The 19,612-nt window shown below is 48.9% G+C and overlaps 2 protein-coding genes across 5 annotated transcripts in view; one reads left to right on the forward strand and one right to left on the reverse strand.

Annotated features, from left to right (window-relative positions):
* Positions 1–228: 228 nt before the first annotated feature.
* On the forward strand, positions 229–6,357 carry SNRNP35 (small nuclear ribonucleoprotein U11/U12 subunit 35). The gene is made up of 2 exons (XM_019733968.2): positions 229–935; positions 4,662–6,357. The coding sequence occupies exon 2, from the start codon at positions 4,665–4,667 to the stop codon at positions 5,403–5,405; it is 741 nt and encodes a 246-aa protein (XP_019589527.1). The 5' UTR covers positions 229–935; positions 4,662–4,664; the 3' UTR covers positions 5,406–6,357.
* A 1,699-nt stretch (positions 6,358–8,056) lies between these two features.
* Positions 8,057–19,612, reverse strand: part of RILPL1 (Rab interacting lysosomal protein like 1) — a 31,456-nt gene continuing 19,900 nt past the window's right edge. The window contains exons 5-9 of one of the 4 annotated variants that reach the window (XM_019733965.2): positions 18,562–18,734; positions 16,613–16,705; positions 10,947–11,034; positions 10,650–10,673; positions 8,824–8,937 (exon numbers count right to left, since the gene is read on the reverse strand). In XM_019733965.2, coding sequence (XP_019589524.1) covers positions 10,671–10,673; positions 10,947–11,034; positions 16,613–16,705; positions 18,562–18,734 — 357 coding nt within the window. In that variant the 3' untranslated portion in view covers positions 8,824–8,937; positions 10,650–10,670. Of the gene's footprint in view, positions 8,938–10,649; positions 10,674–10,946; positions 11,035–16,612; positions 16,706–18,561; positions 18,735–19,612 lie in introns of all 4 variants that reach the window. The other 3 variants (XM_019733962.2, XM_019733964.2, XM_019733963.2) reach the window with 3 other exon arrangements.

Below are 19,612 nucleotides of genomic sequence, written 5' to 3' on the forward strand. Positions count from 1 at the left end.
GAGCCCCAGGCTGCGATGGCCGAGTCTGAGTCCGGAGCCCAGAGATAACATCATCTTCAAACAGCCCAGACCCGGGAAGCATGTCAGCCCTCAGACCTGCCTGAGCGCCTCCCCCTTTCCTAGGTAAGAAAAAGCTAACCTGAAGTTAGGTACAATGTCCCTATCAGACTCTGCCCCAGCCACCCGCATCCCCACCCGCGCCTGTGTTTCTCTCCTTACAACCTTGGGCGCTTTAGGCAAAGCCATGGGCCCCCCCTTTCATAAAACCTTTTCTTGCTCTCCCACTTGGTGGAGTCTGGGAATGCTTTGCTGTCACCGTCTGCGAGTGACCAGGGGGTTAATTCCACGCCGCGACAATTCTGACGTCACAGATTCGTGCGGGGCCCCAGGAAACCACATTCAACAAGTTCCCACACGACTTACAAGTCGAAACCCCCAAGGTCTGAAGAACTGTGTTGCTTGTGTGTGAAGCGAACTTATTAAACGAGGGGTGAGGAAAACGTACCAAACGTCATGTGAGCCGGCATTTTCTGAAGAAACCATGATATATAACTAGACTGTCCAAGTGCGTCCAATAACGGACTCTCCCTGCGCTGCCAGCTCTCGCCGACGGCCCTTCCAGAGGGAGAGAAATTCTGGGGCTCCCAGACCGCTAACCGCACATTTCAGTCTTTCCACTCAATGGCTCAATTTGGCAGTCGTCTTCGTGGAAAAAAAAAATAAGACGGAAATTTTATTCTTCTCGGAAACAATACGCCTTTAAGGCTCAATACATGAGATTAAAATTCTCAAAACAAAAGCAGAAACGAAAACAGCGCCCGTGACGAATCTGCTTCTTCCAACGTGAAGGTCCGGTCAGGCGGGCACGAAGCATCTTCCGCCGCTTCCAGCCGCGCGCCGGGTTTCGTGGGAAAGGGAACCCGAACTTTGCTGAGGTGAGTGGAAGCGGGGGCTGGAGCAGGGCCCACCTGGCGAGAAGGACGACGTTCATTCCACCTGGACCGAGCGTCCTCGCGTGTGTGGGCCGCCATGTTGAAACCGGGCAAAGTGGGAGACGTTTTGGGGTTCGGTTTCGGGTAGCGGGATCGATAGCTGGATTAGAAGGAGATCCCTTCTGCTCTGCGCCCACCCAGAAGGTGAGGCGTTGGCGGCCAAGGGGAGGGCGCCGCGGGCGGTTTGTGGGCACGTGCTTTTCCACCCAGACTTCCGCCTTAGCGTCCGCGGCGCCACTGCGCATGCTCGAGAGGGCCCTGCGGGTCCCGGCTTCAGTTTTGTCTTGTTTCCCACTTGGGTGGGAGACGCGGGACTGTCTTTCCCTGCAGGCTCTGTAAGGAGAGACATGCTTTATTTGTTTGCTTCATGATTTTTATTTGTATAATATAATTATAAACCACTTTCAGAGACACTGTCTTATCTAATTTTCACAAAAACCTCGTGAAGTGGCATTTAGCTATATTTCACAGATGATTTACATTTTGCCCCAAATAGAACTAGGTCTTAAACGTGGGTGTTCTGACGGCCAATCCAATGCACTTTAGTGGTTAATTGCCCACCCACCTCCCACCCCCACCATTCATCCTTCTTTCATATCTTTGTTTCTGAAATAATGATGAGAATCTAAAACTCCAAAGAGATTGTTGTAGGAAATGTCAACGTAATGCTGCAGTGGAGGAAATACACCCAGAAAAATGAATGAGAAGCTGTGAAGCCACTGCTCCTTGGTGTTTGACGTTGGTAGAAGCAGATGAGGGAGAGAACAAACTCCATGCTTGTCCCTCTGTGCTCCTCCAGGTTTTTTTAATTTTTAATTTAATTTAATTATTATTGGGGAATATTGGGGAACAGTGTGTTTCTCCGGGACCCATCAACTCCAAGTCGCCCTTCAGTCTGCTTGTGGAGGGCTCAGCTCTGCTCCAAGTCCAGTTGCCATTTTCAGTCTTTAGTTGCAGGGGCACAGCCCATGATCCCACGTGGGAATTGAACTGGTAATTTGTTGTTGAGAGCTCGGGTTCTAACCAACTGAGCCATCTGGCTGCCCTCCTCTCCAGATTTTAATTTGAAGAACTTTCAAGCTTTGAACCAGAGCTCTGGCTGTGTACAATAATATCAGTTTCATTTGATGGATCTTTGTGACATTTTCCTGTAGAATGGGGAAGGGGTTCTTTCTCCTTTGGGGGTGGGGGCGGTGGTCTTCAAACACCCAGAATCCTGGTCGTTTTTTTTCCTATCCCCATCTTCAAAGGTTTATATTTTATGACAGCCATCTAAGGAAATAGTTAAGAGCTCAAGCTCTGGAGTCGAAAAGCCCTAGGCTCTAACTCCCAGACTGGGCTACTTCTTAGCTTTGTGATTTGGGGCAAAAGAACCTGTTCGCATCTCACCTTCCACATCTGAAATGGCAATAATAGTAATACCTATTTCCTAGTATTGTTGAAAGGTGAGGGGAGTTACATGCTTAATTAACACAGTGCCTGGTGCTTCCTAAACATTCAATACCAGTTAACTATAATTAATGTCTCTGGTTTCGTTCCTGCAACCCTGTGATAGAGGTAGGAAGTAAGTTAGAATCTAAAAATGGAATCGATATAGAGAATACCGGAGCAGAGATTCACACAACATAGTAATTTTTTTTTTTTCACGTGGAGAAATTCCGCCATGAGAGAGAAAAGACACAAAGTGCCTTGGAGGTAGAGCCCAGACCAGGGTTGGGACCGAAATCATCTGACTGTACCTGGTGCTCCTTGTGTATCTCCCACTGTTGATCGTCCTTTTCCTGATGGGGATTCCAGAGACGTGTCTTCTCCAAAGTTGCTTGTTAGTAACAGACATACATGCCCTCTGGTTACAGTTTGGTGGCAGACAGTATAAAGTCCTTCCTCTCATTTCTCAATGAAGTGGTCCTTTTTGTCTGATTTTAGGCCCAAAAAAGCTCAGTGAATTTTGGTTGCATTTGGTTCCGTTCCTCAGCATTTGTCAGGAAGTGTCCTAGGATCCAGAGATGAAGCGAAGCAGACACTAGATTGAAGAGTGTTTACTGTGCGTTGGGCAAAATGTGACCAGTATGACAGAGGAGGTACCGTGAGCTGTGGGAGAGACGAATTTGCTTCATGGGGAAAAGCTTGGAAGCTGGGCTCGGAAGGGCCAGGAGAATTTCCACAGATGGAGCTGTGGGACGCAGAAAAGAATATTCCCACTAGAGGAAATTGTACCAGGAAAGACACGGAGCTGGGGAATTAGGGTACATTCGAGGCATGAGGAGCAATTCTGGGCATAACAGAATGTGATGAAATATGGTGAGAGACGCTAAGAGGGTCAGAGGTCTTGAGTCCATTGACTTTGGACTTTATGCTGTAGGTGTTTTGACTTTTTTACGGGGGAAAAAAAATTCCACAGTGTACCCCCAAAACACTCATTCTGGCTACATAACCCATAACTGAAGAAGAATAAAAGCAAAAAGATCCTTGAGGGAAATCTGAGGAAGAGGGGAAAAGTTACAGATACCATTTTAACAAACATCATGGAAAGACGTTAGCGATGAGCATTACCACATACAGTAGTCTGCAGAGCGCTGGTTTTTAAGTAGCATAGTTCAGCCTTGGCTCTAAAGAGTTACAGAATTGGTCACATCGTTATCAGAAGTGTCTGGAATGTTGGTAATCAATAATCTGTATTATTCCAGATTTCACATGAATCAATTGTCATGTGTCAGACTTACACTTACCCACCCTCTTTCCAAAAAAAGTTATATGTCAGAATGCGTGACACTACAATGTGCTTGCTGAACTCAAGTTACCATTGCAACCAATTCTCAGGCTCCAAGGCATAAACAGATTATCAGCTACGGAATTGGGAAGAAATCTCTTATTCCTTTTGAACCAAAGAGTCGGCTGCTGGGTCACTGTCGTTTTAGTTTTGCTACCTGTTTGCTGACAGAGGCACAATGCTGCGTTCAGAGCACCCTTTTCCCTTGTAGTTTTGTTCTTGAAAAAGCCCTTATCTTTTAGTTATGCATACTGAAATGCTAACAGATGAATGATGTAATATCTAGAATTTGCTTTAGAATAAGCCGGGAGTGGGGACGTGAGTGGGAGCACAGATGAAACAAGACTGGCACATGTTGGACATAGTTGGAGCCGGGTGAGGAATTCATGGAGGGTGATGCCGTTCTTTATGTTGGTATGTTTGAAATTCTTGGTAATAAAGTTTTTTAAGACACCCTTTCCATAGCAGTTCCCAGGCTGGTTTTCCTATGACCTTTTAAAATCTCTAAAAGGCCAGCCTGGATTTTGATCTTGGATTTTGATCCGTTGCCAGGATTTTGATCTTGGATTTTGATCCATCCGCAACTAATGTACCTAGTTGGTTAAGTTTCCTCCCGTGGCTAAACTGGATGGCACACACAGGTGACAAACTCAAGCATTAAGTTGCCCTTCGCTTCGTCCTGGGAGGGAGGGTAGGGGGAGTGAGTAAGAGCATCTCGGAGCCCCGCTGCTGGGCTTCGATAGTCTCCCCTTTCTGTCAGGAAGGCCTCAGCTTCTGGGGATCTGCTTCCTTCCCTATTGAAGAAGGGGTGAATGATGGCACCTACGTCCTGGGGTTGGCCTAAGGATTCAATGTGTAGCCCAGAGTCGGTGCTAAACCGTTGCTGTGATCCTTCCTAGAACATGAACGACTGGGTGCCCATTGCCAAGGAGTATGACCCCCTCAAAGCTGGCAGCATTGATGGCACCGACGAAGAACCCCACGATCGCGCCGTCTGGAGGGCAATGTTGGCTCGATACGCCCCCAACAAAGGTGTCACGGGGGACCCCCTCCTCACCCTGTTTGTGGCGAGACTGAACTTGCAGACCAAAGAGGAGAAGTTAAAGGAAGTCTTTTCCCGCTATGGGGACATCCGGCAGCTTCGGCTGGTGAGGGACTTGGTCACGGGCTTTTCTAAAGGCTACGCCTTCATCGAGTACAAGGAGGAACGTGCCCTGCTCAAGGCTTACCGAGACGCGGACGGCCTGGTCATCGACCAGCACGAGATTTTTGTGGACTACGAACTGGAAAGGACTCTGAAAGGGTGGATCCCTCGGCGACTTGGAGGAGGTCTGGGGGGGAAAAAGGAATCTGGGCAACTGAGGTTTGGCGGGCGGGACCGGCCTTTTCGAAAACCCATTAATTTGCCCGTTGTTAAAAACGACCAGTATAGAGAGGGGAAAAGGGAAAAGAGGGAGCAGTCTCGATCCCGAGAGGGACACTGGGAGTCAAGGGCAAGGGATCGAGACCATGACCGGGGCCGGGAGAAGAGGTGGCAGGAAAGAGAGCCACACAGGGTGTGGCCTGAAAGTGACTGGGATAGAGACAGGGATTTCAGAGATGACAGGGCCAAGGGGAGGGAGAAGAGGGACAGAAGTAAGTAGAGGCCAGCCATCAGCAGCAGAGCCCAAAGGAAGAGGCAGCCTCTATACCAAGGATAAGTTCAAGGTCGAATATAACTTTCTGATGATAGTGGGGTTTGGTGTAAGTTCTTTCCAATCTGGAACCCAAGTTCAAGCTGAACATGCTGATACTATGAACTGCTCTTCTTCATCTTATAGTTCTAGGGACTCGTTATTTAATAAGCTTGAGAAACAGTGTTGTCCTTGCCGGCGTCTTATATGGAAGGGCGTGTGTAAGAAGCCACCGTTCTCATTTAATTCAGCAGTACAGAATTTGATTTTCTCTTGTCTATTGGAAATGACCATTTTGAGGGTTTGACAAAAAGAGCTGATCCCCAACAATCATTTGCGTTGCTCTCTGACTCCTGGGAACCCGAATCTGGCCAAATAGATTATAATCTTTTCCATGTTTATGTCCATAGTGCAAGGGTTTGGTGAATTGAAATAAAAATGGGGTGGAAAAGTGAATACACCGAGGACATCCAGAAACTTAATACTAAAGCCAGTCTGTGAACAGTGACCTGGGTCAGCAACCAGCTACTCTTGAACAAATGTCACTCCATTCTTGAGCCAAATGCTGACTGCCTTTTCTTTTGTCGTTTTTTGGAATGGGAGGCTGGCATTTAAAGTGAAAAACCAAAGTTGCAGGGCTATGGCATTATGGTATGGCGATCTTCCAGCCCTTTGAAAAGACAAAGAATGTGAGTGAAATGAAAATGACAGGAAATCAATGGAAGGTTTATATCTAGTTCTGATGAGTTGATTGGTCTTTTCCTTCTCGATCATCCGGCCTCTGGTTTGTTCTGAGGGCTGAGTAAGTACCATGCTGCTCACATGATAAGAGTGACAGTTAGCATTTTTTTGTCAATGGCTGTATCTTTGATAGTTCAGATATTTCATGCAAAATAAATGTCTGATTTAATATCAAGACTCACACATGCGTTACCATGCTTTTGCATTAGGAGATATGAATCTCATTGTTCCTTAGGGAGCCTGCTCTGTCTTAAAATCATCGTCAGCTGTTAGAACAGTTTTAGAAAAATATGCTCTTTCCTTTGTAAATTTCTAGTGCAGAATTTTACTATCTCCTGTCTCAGAAAAGAGCCTTGCAGGAATACCTTTCTGATTTCACCCACATTTTATTTACAAAGGACCCGATATTATGGCACCAAAAGTGTCATGGGCTAGAGTCGGCAGGAACTTTAGAGAAAGCCCGTTGAGGTGTTTTAAGCCAGTGATTGTCAACCCTGAGTACCAGAACGTGGACGGATTAAAAACACATGCGTGCTCAGACCCCACTGCTGGACCTTCAGGCTTAGTCTTATAGGGGCCCTGGTAACTATAAAAGAAAGGAGGGCAGGTCAGGGACTTTAGCAGTAGCTGCAACATTTCAAAGACAACACCCTCTGACCGGGCAGTTCTGCTTCTAGTTTATTCTGCAGATGGATGCTCATGTATGCAAGTGTGCAATGCTGTTTTAGACAGTAAAGATTGGAAGGAACCTATTTGTCTGTCACTGGGGCCTGGACAAACACGAACAAATTATACACCTCTATGGTAGACCAGGATTCCACAGCCTGAGCACTACTGACATTTGGGGCTGGACAATTCTTTGCTGTGGGGGCCTGTCCTGGGCATTGTAGGACGTTCGGCAACATCCTTGGAGCCTACCCACCAGATGCCAGTAGCACTGCCCACACCCTCTCTCTGAGTTGCGACATCCCAAAAGGAAGTCTCCAGACAGTGCCAAATGTCCCCAGGAGCGGGGAGGGGAGCAAAATTGCCCATGGTTGAGACCCACTGTCTGTACTGATATGGAATCATGCCCAGGGTATTCTAAGAAAAAGCAAGGAACAGAGCAGCACATATACTTGTACAGTATGCTGCCATTTATGTAAAAGAGAATGGAAATGTGTTGTTTTTTACCATAATTGCATGCATACTTATAAACGGTTTCGGGAAAGACAAGCAAGGAACTGGCACTACTCGTTACCCCTGGGAAGGCAACTAAAGGTGGTGGGGGGAAGAGGAGGGTACCTCAGTGCACATGCTTTTTATTTTCTGAGAATAAAACTCTCCTGATTTTAATGGGCAGTCAGGTTTGAGAACCCCCACTGGAAAGCAGCAACAGATCCTGTCTGATCATTCTTTTCAGCAATGTGGAAAGCGAGTCCACGGACCATTCATCGACCTGATGGTTTCTTAGCAAACCAGGTAGTGCGTGAGAAAGTGGCCCTGTCACAGGTGCTTAAGCGCTGTCAGGAAATGTCACTTCTCAACCTGTGAGCATCCAACCTGATCCCCTGGGGGCTCTGTTGGTGGAAAGACAGGGTTATTTGGGAAAGCCCCCAACTTAACAGTTACAGACAAGGTATCTGGCTCTCTACCTGCCACTGCAGCCCCCATGAGTCAGCCCCATGAGACATGTGGTCCCCAAACCATCTTTTCACCTGCTGCCCTCGCTCTCCAAGCTTCTCCCCACCCACCATCCCCCACCCCTGAGCTTCCCACACTCCTTTCCCAATGCATTTTGGGACATTTGTCTTCTTCGCAGGGGACAAAGTATTTGACATAGTGAAGGCTAAAAGGAAGAAAAGATGCCAAGAAAAAAAAAATCCACACGTGAAACGTCACAATGTCTCATCCTTAGCCCTTTGTTTGGTTACTACTGCGTAACTGGCAGTGATGCCAGGACACTGGCCTTGACCTGCTACACGCTCTAGGCACGATCAGTAACAAGGAGCAAGAGAGAAACATCGGCTCTTGCAAAGTTGTCTCCACTTTCTGGGAGGAAGGACTGTTGTCCATAGTTTTAGCTGCTTTGTGTCTGAGCAGGGCCAGCTCGTCCCGGGACTTCTGGGGCCCCGCTGGTCTTATAGATGCATCTGACGTAGCACGCTACCACCATACCAACCTCATGAACGTAACTGATGACAGCCTACCCCTTCCCTGCCTCCCCCTGAAGTATGACAAATGTGATCACAGAACCGCTCCACACAGGATTTCATACCAAGCAGTCACACGGCCGTGACAGTGGCAAGTGATGTATTTGGCTTAAAGAAGCTTGTATTACTGAAGTTAATGCAAAAGTCTGGCCTCCACTCATGGTCCTATTAAATATATGTCCTAAGGGATCAGAGTCATCTATTAGAAATGGCGATAGCCCTGGGTATAAATAAACATTTCTCTTAGAGTTTGGCATCCGGTTTTCAATGTGCTTCCTCAAAGCAGACAGTTTGTTTGCGGGATCAGTTTTGAGGGTGCATCTGAACCGAGAGGTGTGCAAGGCAGTGACACCTGGGGCTGCCACGTTCCGTGGCAGGTGCTGGCGGTGGACGGTTCAGGTCCAAGGGCAGAGGTGGGTCACGGTCACAGGTGCTGTAGGGCTTCCTGTCCTTGCTCCGTGTAACCATCGTCGCGGTGGGAGTTGGCCCACTGGCCAAACGACTCCTGGATGTGCACATTTCTCTGCGTGTTGGCCAGACGCTTCTTATCTCGGGAGAAGAAGCTAAACCTTTCGGAAGGAGAGAAAGAAATGAGTGTCCGCCCTTTGATGCATACGTGACGGTTTTCGCAATGCCAGATACATACAGCAGCAAACATGGAAGGGAGCAAATCAATTCAAGGTGTGAAAGAAAAAGGCGGAGATGCAGGTCAAAGTTATTCTAGAAAACAGCCGGGGATTCTGCATGATGTTGTCATGGTACCTTGGAGGTGACAGTGCGAGCAGGGCGTGCACATACGTGATGTGTGATGCATCTCGTCTCCTACCGTAACCACTAGTGAGGGCTTCTCGTTATTAGTGGTAACAAAAAGCTTCTAGAAACATACATCAGGAACTTTTTTATCCTAATGGTGCAGGTAAAGTAAGACTTGAAAGCCACATGGAATCTGAGATGATTCTGATGTCACCAGATGAATGATTTTAAGGAGTTATGCATTTAACGAATCAGGAAACTATGTCAGTAGAACATCAAAGCCAAGATTTCATGGATGTTACTGCTTCGGATGAGGTGAAAGTAGGTATTTGGGAAAAATGAGACAATTAAAAAATATATTCATATCTCATGTGGTTCTCTAAACACTGTGAATATAGTATGTGAGTGAAATGTGGGAAACACCATTTTGAAGTGTCAAAACCCGATATATGGTGAAATAACTTTAGAAGTTATAGCTTCCATTAGAAACGGCTAATGCAGACCCAGAAGTCTTTTGAAACAGCTGTGACTACTGATCACTGATCAGAGTGAACCATCCGGTACCTAAAAGATAAAGGTAGAAACCACGGGCGAAAAGCTTATGAAGTGGCCCATTTAAAACAAGGTCTGCTTTAACTCCACTTAAACACAGTCCAGGAACCAGGCCAGGAACCTTGAGTTGACCCACTGTGAGTATGTCCCAAAAACCCTTTCTAAGCTGCCACTTGTTCTTTGATACTCCCAGCCTCTAAGACGATTGCTTCTATTCGCTAAGTTCTCCTACTCTTGAATTTTGGTTTCTGACGTCGGTAAGAGATATAATTGCTGAGTTATGCTTCCCAGAGGCAAGAATAGGCATGAACCACTGCGAAACCCAAGCTTCAGATCAACTATTTTTGGTTCTCTCTTTCTGTGCACCTATTAGCTTCGTGTGTGTGTGTGTGTGTGTGTGTGTGTGTGTGAGCGCAGGTGTGTGTGTGCGCTGTGGGCTACGGAGTTCAGTTTTAATCACATTTGTGTGAAAATGATTTTACCATTCTGTGGTTCCTGGGTCCTACAATCACTTCCTACCAGGAATAAAGTGGTCTTTTATCATAAAGCTGGGGCAAGCCAAATGTATCTGGAGCAATTCTCCCTGCGAGCTAAAGTCTCCTCTGTACGACGATGTGTGTAGTGGCCAATGTAGGCACGCTTTTCACAGTGCTGGTTCCATGTGAGCTCTCTCCAGAGTGTAATCAGGGCAATTAACTGGCAAAACACACCGCGGCAACACATCACTGTCACAGCTCACCTCCGCCTGACTCAAGGAAGCAGAAAAACCACTCGCCACGTCCTGTCCAAGGGGGGCACCGAATCAAATCACTGGTCCCCTCCTTTGCTTTTTAAACAAGATCAAATGGCTTATTGAGGATGGCTTGGCAAAACAAAGCAGTTTAGAAAGCTGGGGCTTAAAGACTGAAAACACAGTGTTAGTGTCACTCAGGGTGGGGGTGGGGGTGGGGTGTCACAGTGGGCATTGATTACTGACCCGTCACTTAAAGGACCTTCTTTACTGGATCATGGACAAGGTGGTTTTAGAATAGAAACAGAAAAGACAGAGAGAATTATCGGTGACAGAGCCAAGAATTCCAAGGCTTCAGTTGTGCAGGTCGAGCGCTGTGAACAGCCTGTTTGAAACCACACTCGACACCCACTTCAGATGGAAACACACAGGTGGTGGCCATGCAGCCCAAGTGGCCAAAGAAGATGGGCCAGCCCAGCAGTAGCTGCAGCAGACATTCCAAAGGCATAGCTCAAAACAAAACCAGAAAAACCAAGTGCCTACAAGGGAAACAAGTCGTCGGACGGGCTGTAGAGTGGGGTCATCTATTATCAGGCCAGCTGCTACCATGGGCATTATGGCTGTAAAGATCCTGGTTAGAAAAGTACAGATAGACACAGAGAAGATAAAAACAGGGAGGCATGAAAATAAACACACTCCACACACACGTCAGCTGAAGGGTTTGCTTATGGTATATGTTAGGGGTGGAACTGTGTCCCCACCCAAATCCGTATGTTGAAGCCCTAACCCCCCAGAGCCTCAGAAGGTGACCTTATTTGGAGACAGGGTCCTTGTGGATGTAACCAGTCAAGGTGAAGTAATGTTGGAATAGGGTGGGTCCTTATAAAAGGAGGACAGACACGCACACAGGAAGACCACCATGTGAAGGGGAAGGCGGAGATTGGGGGGATGCTTCCACAAGCCAAAGAACGCCAAGGAGTGCCAGCAAACCACCAGAAGCTAGAAGACAGGCATAGAATAAATTCTCCCTCACGGCCCTTAGAAGGAATCAACATTGCGACACCTTCATCTTGGAACCCTAGCCTCCAGGACTGTAAGAAACCATTTCTATTGTTTAAGCCACTCAGTTTGTGACACATTTGTTGTTGTAACAAATGTGACAACCACCGAGGGAAGACGGGGTAGCTGGCCCTCACGGACTGAAAATGCAGGCCTGGGTCTGGGGAAAGAAGGAGTTGAAACCGGCTGTGGGAACTAAGGGTGACACCCTTGGGTGTCTTCCACCACATCTCCCCCAACTGCCATGAGCTGCAGGTACCATGCCTCGAAGGTGGCCCAGGGAGACCCAGGAGAGGTGAGGTGGCCAGAGCAGGCCCAGCAGGACAAGCGCTGAAGCTGAGAGGCTGCCTAATCACCCGCCTGGGTAAGTCAGTGCCAACGCTGAATGCTTTTGGGTCCCTTGGCTGGGCAAGGAAAATGAAGAAATGCCAACTGAGCCACCCCAGCTTACTTTGAACAGCTTTAAGATTTTTTTGGGGGGGAGGTTGGCTGGGAAAAGATATGAAATAATTGTCTCACATAAGGTTTGGGCATTTTCTGTGTGTTTGGATCACCTTTGGTGCACTCCAGAGTAGCCAGGTCTTGGTGGAACCACCTGGATGGTGACAATGAGAAGAGGGGACACCTTTTGCTACATGAATGTGTGCAATCCCCAGAGACCAGGCTAGAGGGCACAGTTAGCTTTCCAGGGGCTCCAAGCCACGCAGTTGTGCACCCACCTTTGCCAGGACCCCTCTCAGCATAACAGAGTCCCCCAAGACACGGTCTTTGTATGGGGATGGCCCAGAAGTGGGTTTGCCCACACAGACATGCTGGACTTCATGTGGGATCCGATTGGGGCCAGGCTGATGCACAGAGTCCTTACACAGGGACACCTGGAGGGGTCCGGCCAACGTACTGTCTGTGAGGCTCAGTGAATGGATGGCCCCTGCCTTCCCTATTCTCAGCACCCCCCTGCAAAAGCCACCTCCTGTCGGGTCAGCTACTTCCACAAGAAAGAGTGGCCGGTTCTGGCTAAACATTTACGTCCTGGATATGGTGCAGCTGATTTGAACTCCTTCCTCTCCCCCAAATATTTCTGGAATACAAATCAGTGGCATTTTAGGCAGTGTAACGGGCGGCTGTGAAGAAGCTATTTCTAGGCTGAAACGAGGATGGCGGAGCGTAGGACAGGAACAGAATGCACTGTTGTTGCTACCGTTCAATGCTCGGGTGGCCGCCTACTCTAAGCTTTCCGGTGTGTAAGGCCAGCTGTTGTGATCCATAGCTTTCCGGGCCATCCATCTGCCCCCACTGCCTGTTTCCTGCTGCCTGGGTCAGCCCCTGTGCCCTGCTCAGCAGAAAGCAGTGTGTGTCCACAGGATCCCAACTGAGAGCCGAAACCACACAACGGGGGCGCTGGTGCCTGGTGTCCACTGGGGACGAGGGTGGAGTCACCCAGGCGCTCCCTTGTGACCTGCCCGGGCAGTGCCAACCCAGCCACTCAGGCCAGCAGCTGCTCAATCACAAGCTATTCCTGGACCGTCTTCTGGGCACAGTGTTTTGACTGGCAGCAGAGTTTCTGGTTCCCTTGGCCAGTCAGCCCAGAATGTAGACTTTGGCGTCTCCAGCTCGTGGATACTTGAGAGATAAGGGAACTGGGAAGTCAGCCCACAGCTGATGACTCAGGGAGTGGGGTGAGGGTAAAGGGGGTGGGGAGGCAGAATGAGACAAAAGGCAGGGCTTAGATCCTGACTTCGACCTAATGTAGTCACGGGCTTCTCCAGGCCCCAGTTTCCTCATATGAGAAATGGGGCTGAATGTCCCAGCTCTGAATCTCTGCCTGGGTGGAAGACACCTTAGTTCCAGTGTTCTAAGCCGGTGAAGCCCCTTCAAACCTCCATGGAGGTTATTGCTTATTTGGTGGTGAGTGGGGGAAAAAACTCATCACAGGCATGAAGCTGAGCTGGAGAGCAGCTGGGAGCTGCACTCAACAGATGGTGTGACTAACACTGCGAAAAAGCAAGGATGAAGGGACCAAACAGACCACATGTGTGCCAGAGGAGTGAAGGGTGGAAAGGGACACAGGCCCTAAGACACAGGAAAGGGACAGTCCTAAGAACTGCCATCCCTTGCCCGGCCCCCAGGGAAGATGTGTCCCTGCCCCAGGCTCTGTGGTCACGGGTCACAATGATGCAGTTTCCAGTCATCAGCCGAGGTGGACAAAGGCGACCAGTGTCCTGCCTGGGCTGGTCAAAAGCCTTTTGTGCAGTTTGATCTTCCAATTATCCCCTAGAAGGCTGGGGCGGCCAGGAGATTCTGACTTCCCGCTCCCTCCGTCTGTCTGTTTCTGTCTGTATCTGGCTCCCCCATTCCAGATGTTTTTCCTGCCAGGCTTAGAGCCCCCAGTCTTGTTGAGGCCACGCTAACCGGGAGAATGGCTTTGAAAATGGGGCCTCAGAGTCCTTTCTAGAACAATCTAAAAAAGAGGATCAGACACCACAGCCTATTCAGGTGTGGGCAGAAGAACTGGTGGAAAGAAGCTAATTCTGATACCTTTCCTCTGGATTTTACAAGTCTGAGGTTTGCAAAAGCCAACTCTTAATTCCCCGCTTTACAGGAAGGGGCTGGAGTGGAAAATGAAAAAGTCAGAACAACTCAGCTTCAGAAGGAATTCTTAGAATTACATACGACATAGAATTACAGTGCTGAAGGCACTTGAAATAAAGGTGCTAGAAAGGTCTGATTTTTAAAGATCTGGGAGTGAACTGCTGGAGGCAGAATGCTGGTCTCTTGGTCTCACCTCTCAGCCCAGGGAGGGGCTGTGAGGGCTCAGGAGATTTTCTCAGCCTCCCGAGGTTTTAACTGAAAGCTGTAGCTACTGAAGCACAAAATCAATTCTGCTCATCCTTACCTGCGAGTAGGGCTGGCAGGTGGGTCAGAGTTTAAGCAAAGTCAATCCCATTTCTTACCAAGCAATGGATGGGAGAGTCTAAGCAAGGGTAAGAATTTTCCTGGGGACTGAGTGCCTCGCAGAATCGAGACCAAAGGACATCCTCTCCCCCAAGATGAGGCCACAGGGGACACCCATTACTTCTGTCTGCCTAGCATTCTGATCTTGCTTGGCGCCTGTCCTTCCCCAATTTCAGTCCACGTGACAGTTCACATGGAGTTAAAGCTACTCTAAGCTTCAGGAGAGAATGAGAACCAGACCTGGCAAATCGATGCACTGCCCAGTGATTGGCTTAGGGGTGGTCATGTGACCCAATCAGAGAGAGCCAACGAACCTCAAGTCTGACTTCTGGGGAAAATTCTTTTTTCCCACAGGGAGTAGAGAAGAAAGCAGAACCCTCGGCTGATGGCTGCCATACTGCCACCGTGAGGGGAGAGCTGCCCTACCGCCCACAGAAAGGAAAATCAAGTCAGAGGGAGAAGGGAATAAGGCAAAGCCCTGATGACGAGGCCTGGATCCAGCTGAGCCTGAAGCCAGGACAACCTGGGGGTTTTTGGTTACTCAGCCAACATTTTCCTTCATTTTCTTAAGTTACTTTGAGTTTGAGTTTCAACTGCCAATGGAAGATTACTAATCCATGGCCAAACTGCTGTGGAAATCTGGAGGAAGGCAGTTTCAACCTTTCTGGTTCCAAGCTTCACTGACCCCCCCGCCCCCAGTAAATATTTATCCCTAATCAGAACGGGGGACCATACCCCACGCCCCAAATCCAGCAGAGATCGGGGTCCAACTATACAAGGAAACTGAAGTTGGCAAGAGAGGCCTGGAAAGGAGCCACGCGTTGACCCGCACACTCCAGAGGGCAGCCAGCCTTTCCTGCGGCCACCAGCACCCAGAATCGGAACAAGGCACCCTTTCCCTAGAGCAGACCTGCACACGTTTTACATTTCCTTTCCCATCCAGCAATGCTGAACAGTAAGTGAATTCAAAGGACAAGAACTAGCCAAGAATTTCCAAATATAACTGGAATTTAAAGGTGGAGGCGTCCAAGTAAACCCCCAGTTGCTATCCCCACATGCTCCTGGTGGCTTTCCAACCCACACCACTCACTTTTACAAAGCTTCTGCTAGGGTTTGGGGGAAAGAACCCAGGCCTCTTCTGCAATAAACCCTGGGTACAGCTGGAAGGCTGAGAACCCGGAGGGCCTTCCCAAGGGAGATACCAAGCCTACAAGACAACAGTGTGAGCGTGAGGCTCTCCTGCAGAGTTTAACACCCAAGCGCTGGGGCCAGGCCGTGTGGGTTCGAACCCTGGCTCTGCCTCTTACTAGTTGTTTGACCCTAGGCAGGTGATTGACCTCAGGGCCTCAGTTCCCTCAACTCTAAAATGGGAATAACAGTGCCTCCACCTCACTGGACGATGGTGAGGACTCAATAAGGTCACATGCAGGAATGGGAGGGCACAGAACAGGTTCTCAGGAGGTATTAGCTAACTAGACTGGGGGTTTTAACACTTTCCTGAAAGGCTGCAAGGGTCAACAAACCTAAAATTCTTTGCAAAATTGTACATATTGCCTCCCCTCAACACCCCCACCCAGGGAAAGGGTCTGCAAACTCTCATCAGAATCTCAAAGGGGTCTTTTGATGCATACACCACGGAAGTAGCTTTTAGTTGAGGGCAAGAACTAGGTTGCTCTTTCTTGCATGTCCCCCACGGCAACCAGGGCCTGATTCTGCATGTATTATTCACCAATACATGCTTCATGGAGACACTGAGGGATAGATAGGTGGACAAGTCATCAGAGAAATGCATAGGTGGGGTGGACCTGGCCATTCCAGACCTCTGGGAGCTGAGTTTCAAGCTGTGAAGGTGCATGAACCTCCGCCACCAGCCTCATTTGCTATCCTCAGGGACAGACCCCATCGGATACACTCAAGCAAGCCCTGAGCGGCAGCCACAGGCCCCACCCCTTTCCCCGCTCCCATCTGCCTCCTTCCCCAACCTCTCTGCCCAGAGACCTCCCAGGAGGAACTCAGCATTCAAATACAGAGATGAACGCAATGTCAAGGGCCAATGTGCTCTGGGGTTAGCCCGTCCCAGTGGGAGGTGGTTAGTGACAAGCCTGGCCCTAGAACAGGTACCCAGAAGTGAGAGGCTGTGTGAACTGCCAGATCAGCCTCAAGCGAACAGCCCCACATGCCGGAAGCGCATGACTTACAGTCGTCTGATCCCAGACTCCGGCTGGGGAGACATTCTCGGGTGGATGATGGGTGGAGGTTGGGGTATTCGATTTTCCTCTTCTATTTCTTCACTGGAGGGGTTGAGAGGCGTGAAACAAGAGTCAAACATTCTGTGAGAGCTGGAATGTTCCAGAAGGGTATTGTCTGATGGTCTGGGGGGTTTGTACTTGGAATAAGGGGACCCAGGAGGACAGCAACAGTGGCCTCTGGCCCAACAGTCTCTCTGCCTGGGGGTCTGGTCTTTTAGTGATGGGCATGGCTGTTAAGAGGAAGGCTCAGGCCTGGAGGCCATGGACACATGTGCCTGTGGTACCTCTGGCCCAGATGGTCAAATGTGAGGCATTTCAGGAAACGGACCCACATCTCTATTTTGAGTTTCCTTTGAAGATTCCTGCCAAATAGAACGACTTCCTGTTTCCTGTCCCTGACAAATGCTTGTTTCCACACCTTTGTGGTTTCTTCCATCTGGAATATGCCACCCACCCCTCAACATCTCCCATACTTGAACAGTACCCTAACCTTAAGGGAAGGTTCAGTTCAAATGCCACCTCCTCCATGAAGCCTTCCTGATTTCTACCCCATCCCCAAGCCTGAAGTGCTCTCTCTTCTCGAATAGCCAGTGAAGACAGTATCAATAAATCTTTCTCATGTGCCAGGCACACAGTAGTCTTTCAATAAAAATATAGGGCATTGTATTTTCTGTGCATCTTTTATCTTCCCTACTTGAGCAGGGACCACATCTGGTGCATCTGTCCTTCCTTCGGCTTTCCATTCAACAGATTTGTTGTGTACCTACTCTGCGCTAAGCTCCATTCTAAGTGTTGGGAACTTAGCCATGAACAAGATAAACAAGATTTCTGGTCTCATGTTGTTACAGTCCAACATGGAAACAGATAAGAAAACAAGGACATTGATGACCAGGATTAACGTGTGATGGTGCAAAGAGCCATGAAGGAAGTAAAACTGGGTACAGTGATGGTGGGACAGGGCTCTCCTTTGGATGGGTGGTGATGGGGAAGTAAGGCCTCTCTGAGGAGGTGACACCTGACCTGAAACCTGAATGACCAGGATCCACCATGGGAAGAACTAAGGGAGCAGCATGTGCAAAGGTCCTGGGGTAGAAACAAGCATGGTGTGTTTTGAGAAGCCAATAGATGGGCAATGTGTACGAAGCTGAACAAGCGTGAGGCAGCATGGTAGGAGATGGTGGTCTCCGTCAGGAGCAGTGCTGTCCATAGAACCTTCCAAGATGACAGACATGTTCTGTACTGTGCTACCCAATATGGCAGCCATTAGCCACAAGTGCCCACTGAACACTTGAAACGTGGCAAGTGCAGTGGAGAAACTGAATTTTAAATTTTATTTTAACTCATTTAAATAGCCACATGGCTAGTGGGTACCATATTGAACAGTGCAGTTCTAATATGTGCAAGGAGTTCACTGACCATGGACTAAGGGAACAAATACTTCGGCAGCGCAGCTCCACCATCTCGTATCTGCAATTCCAAAATCCAAAAGGCTTTAAAAACCAAAATTCACTTTCTGGTCACTGATTTGGTGCCAACACCTGAAATGAACTCTCGTGTGGCTGTATAATCTTTATCCCAGTTAGTATGAATGTTTATATCTTTTGCTGCACAAATACCAATGTGTTTAAAATGGCGGAGCTGTCCCAGACCACTGGAGGTGGAAGGTTATATCGTCTATGTAATATTCTGTTCTAACAGCTGGAATGTTCTGGATTATAAAATGCACCTGAGCCCAAGAGTTCCTGAAAGGGACCTGGAGCTTGTATGTGCTGCAGGCCAGAGAGGGTCTCCAGAATGGACATAGATACAATCCTTGTTTTCCAGGAGCTAACTGTCCCCCAAACTCCGCATACCGCCCCCCGAAAGGAGCCAGCCTGCGAGCTGCCAAGGACACTCACCTCTTGTAATACGCCAGCTCCTCCTGCAACAAAAACACCTTGGACTTGAGCTCGTTCCTCTCATGCAGCACGTCCCGCAGCTCTTGCAGCGTGAATCGGGGGCGGTTGGGGTCCTTGAAATCCATGGCCAGCTTCTCTGCCTCTGACACACACTCCTCTCCACCCAGCTCTGTCTGGAGGAGGCAGAGATGCCGCTAGTGAATTCCTGGCCACCAGCACCAGCACCCCCTCCGCATCCTGCCACAGCCCCAACTGCCCACCCTCCTGGGGCCTCAGCAGCTTGCCAAGGGCGCTATCGTAGGAACTCGCTGGCGGCCTCTGCTCACGTGCGGTGCAGTCATTGTTCCTCTGGACGTGAAAGCTGGCGGCCACCTGTACACTGTTTGCCTCCTCAGTAGCCAGACCCACGCTCCTGGCGCCTCCCCCACCTGACTCAGGTTTCATTACCAATAACATTAAGAGAGGCACAAAGGGAAAAAAAAGAAAGGAAGAAAAGGGGTCCAACGGGAAGAATGCACCCCAATGCCGCTACCCTCATAAACCGGCCTGCTCTCCATTTCCCATGTTCTCTCCCCAGTCTCACCAAGACCCGTGCTAATTTGGCCAAAGGTGTTAGATAGAATCAGAGCCTACACGATTCTACATCCTTTTCCCTCTGACATTGTCACACGCACTGTCCCGTTTGTTACTAGCCCCCTGGTCAAGCCCTTTGCTTCCCAATGGCTGTGGGCATTTTCACTGGCGTTCAGTGGAAGCCCCAGTGGGGGGACAGAGGGGTCACACAGATGGACCCTAGCATGTTGTCACCTGCTCCAGGCCAGACCCAAACCCCGTCCTCCCATCTCTTCCATAGCAAGGAGCATTTAAAAAAAAAAAACTGTGGTAAAATAGGTTTAGCATAAAATTTACCATCTATAAAAGACACCGTTCAGTGGCTTTTAGCACATTCACTCACAGTGTTGTGCAACCACCACCTTTACGGAATTCCAAATCATGTCCGTCTCCCCAAAAGGAAACCCAGTACTCATTAGCATCCCATTCCCATTCCTTA

Source organism: Rhinolophus sinicus, linkage group LG16 (genome assembly GCF_036562045.2).
Source record: "Rhinolophus sinicus isolate RSC01 linkage group LG16, ASM3656204v1, whole genome shotgun sequence".
Classification (NCBI taxonomy): Eukaryota; Metazoa; Chordata; class Mammalia; order Chiroptera; family Rhinolophidae; genus Rhinolophus; species Rhinolophus sinicus.

Bases quoted from the DNA above. Each gene is read 5' to 3' on its own strand.
- SNRNP35 (XM_019733968.2), top strand. From the start codon at position 4,665: ATGAACGACTGGGTGCCCATTGCCAAGGAGTATGACCCCCTCAAAGCT.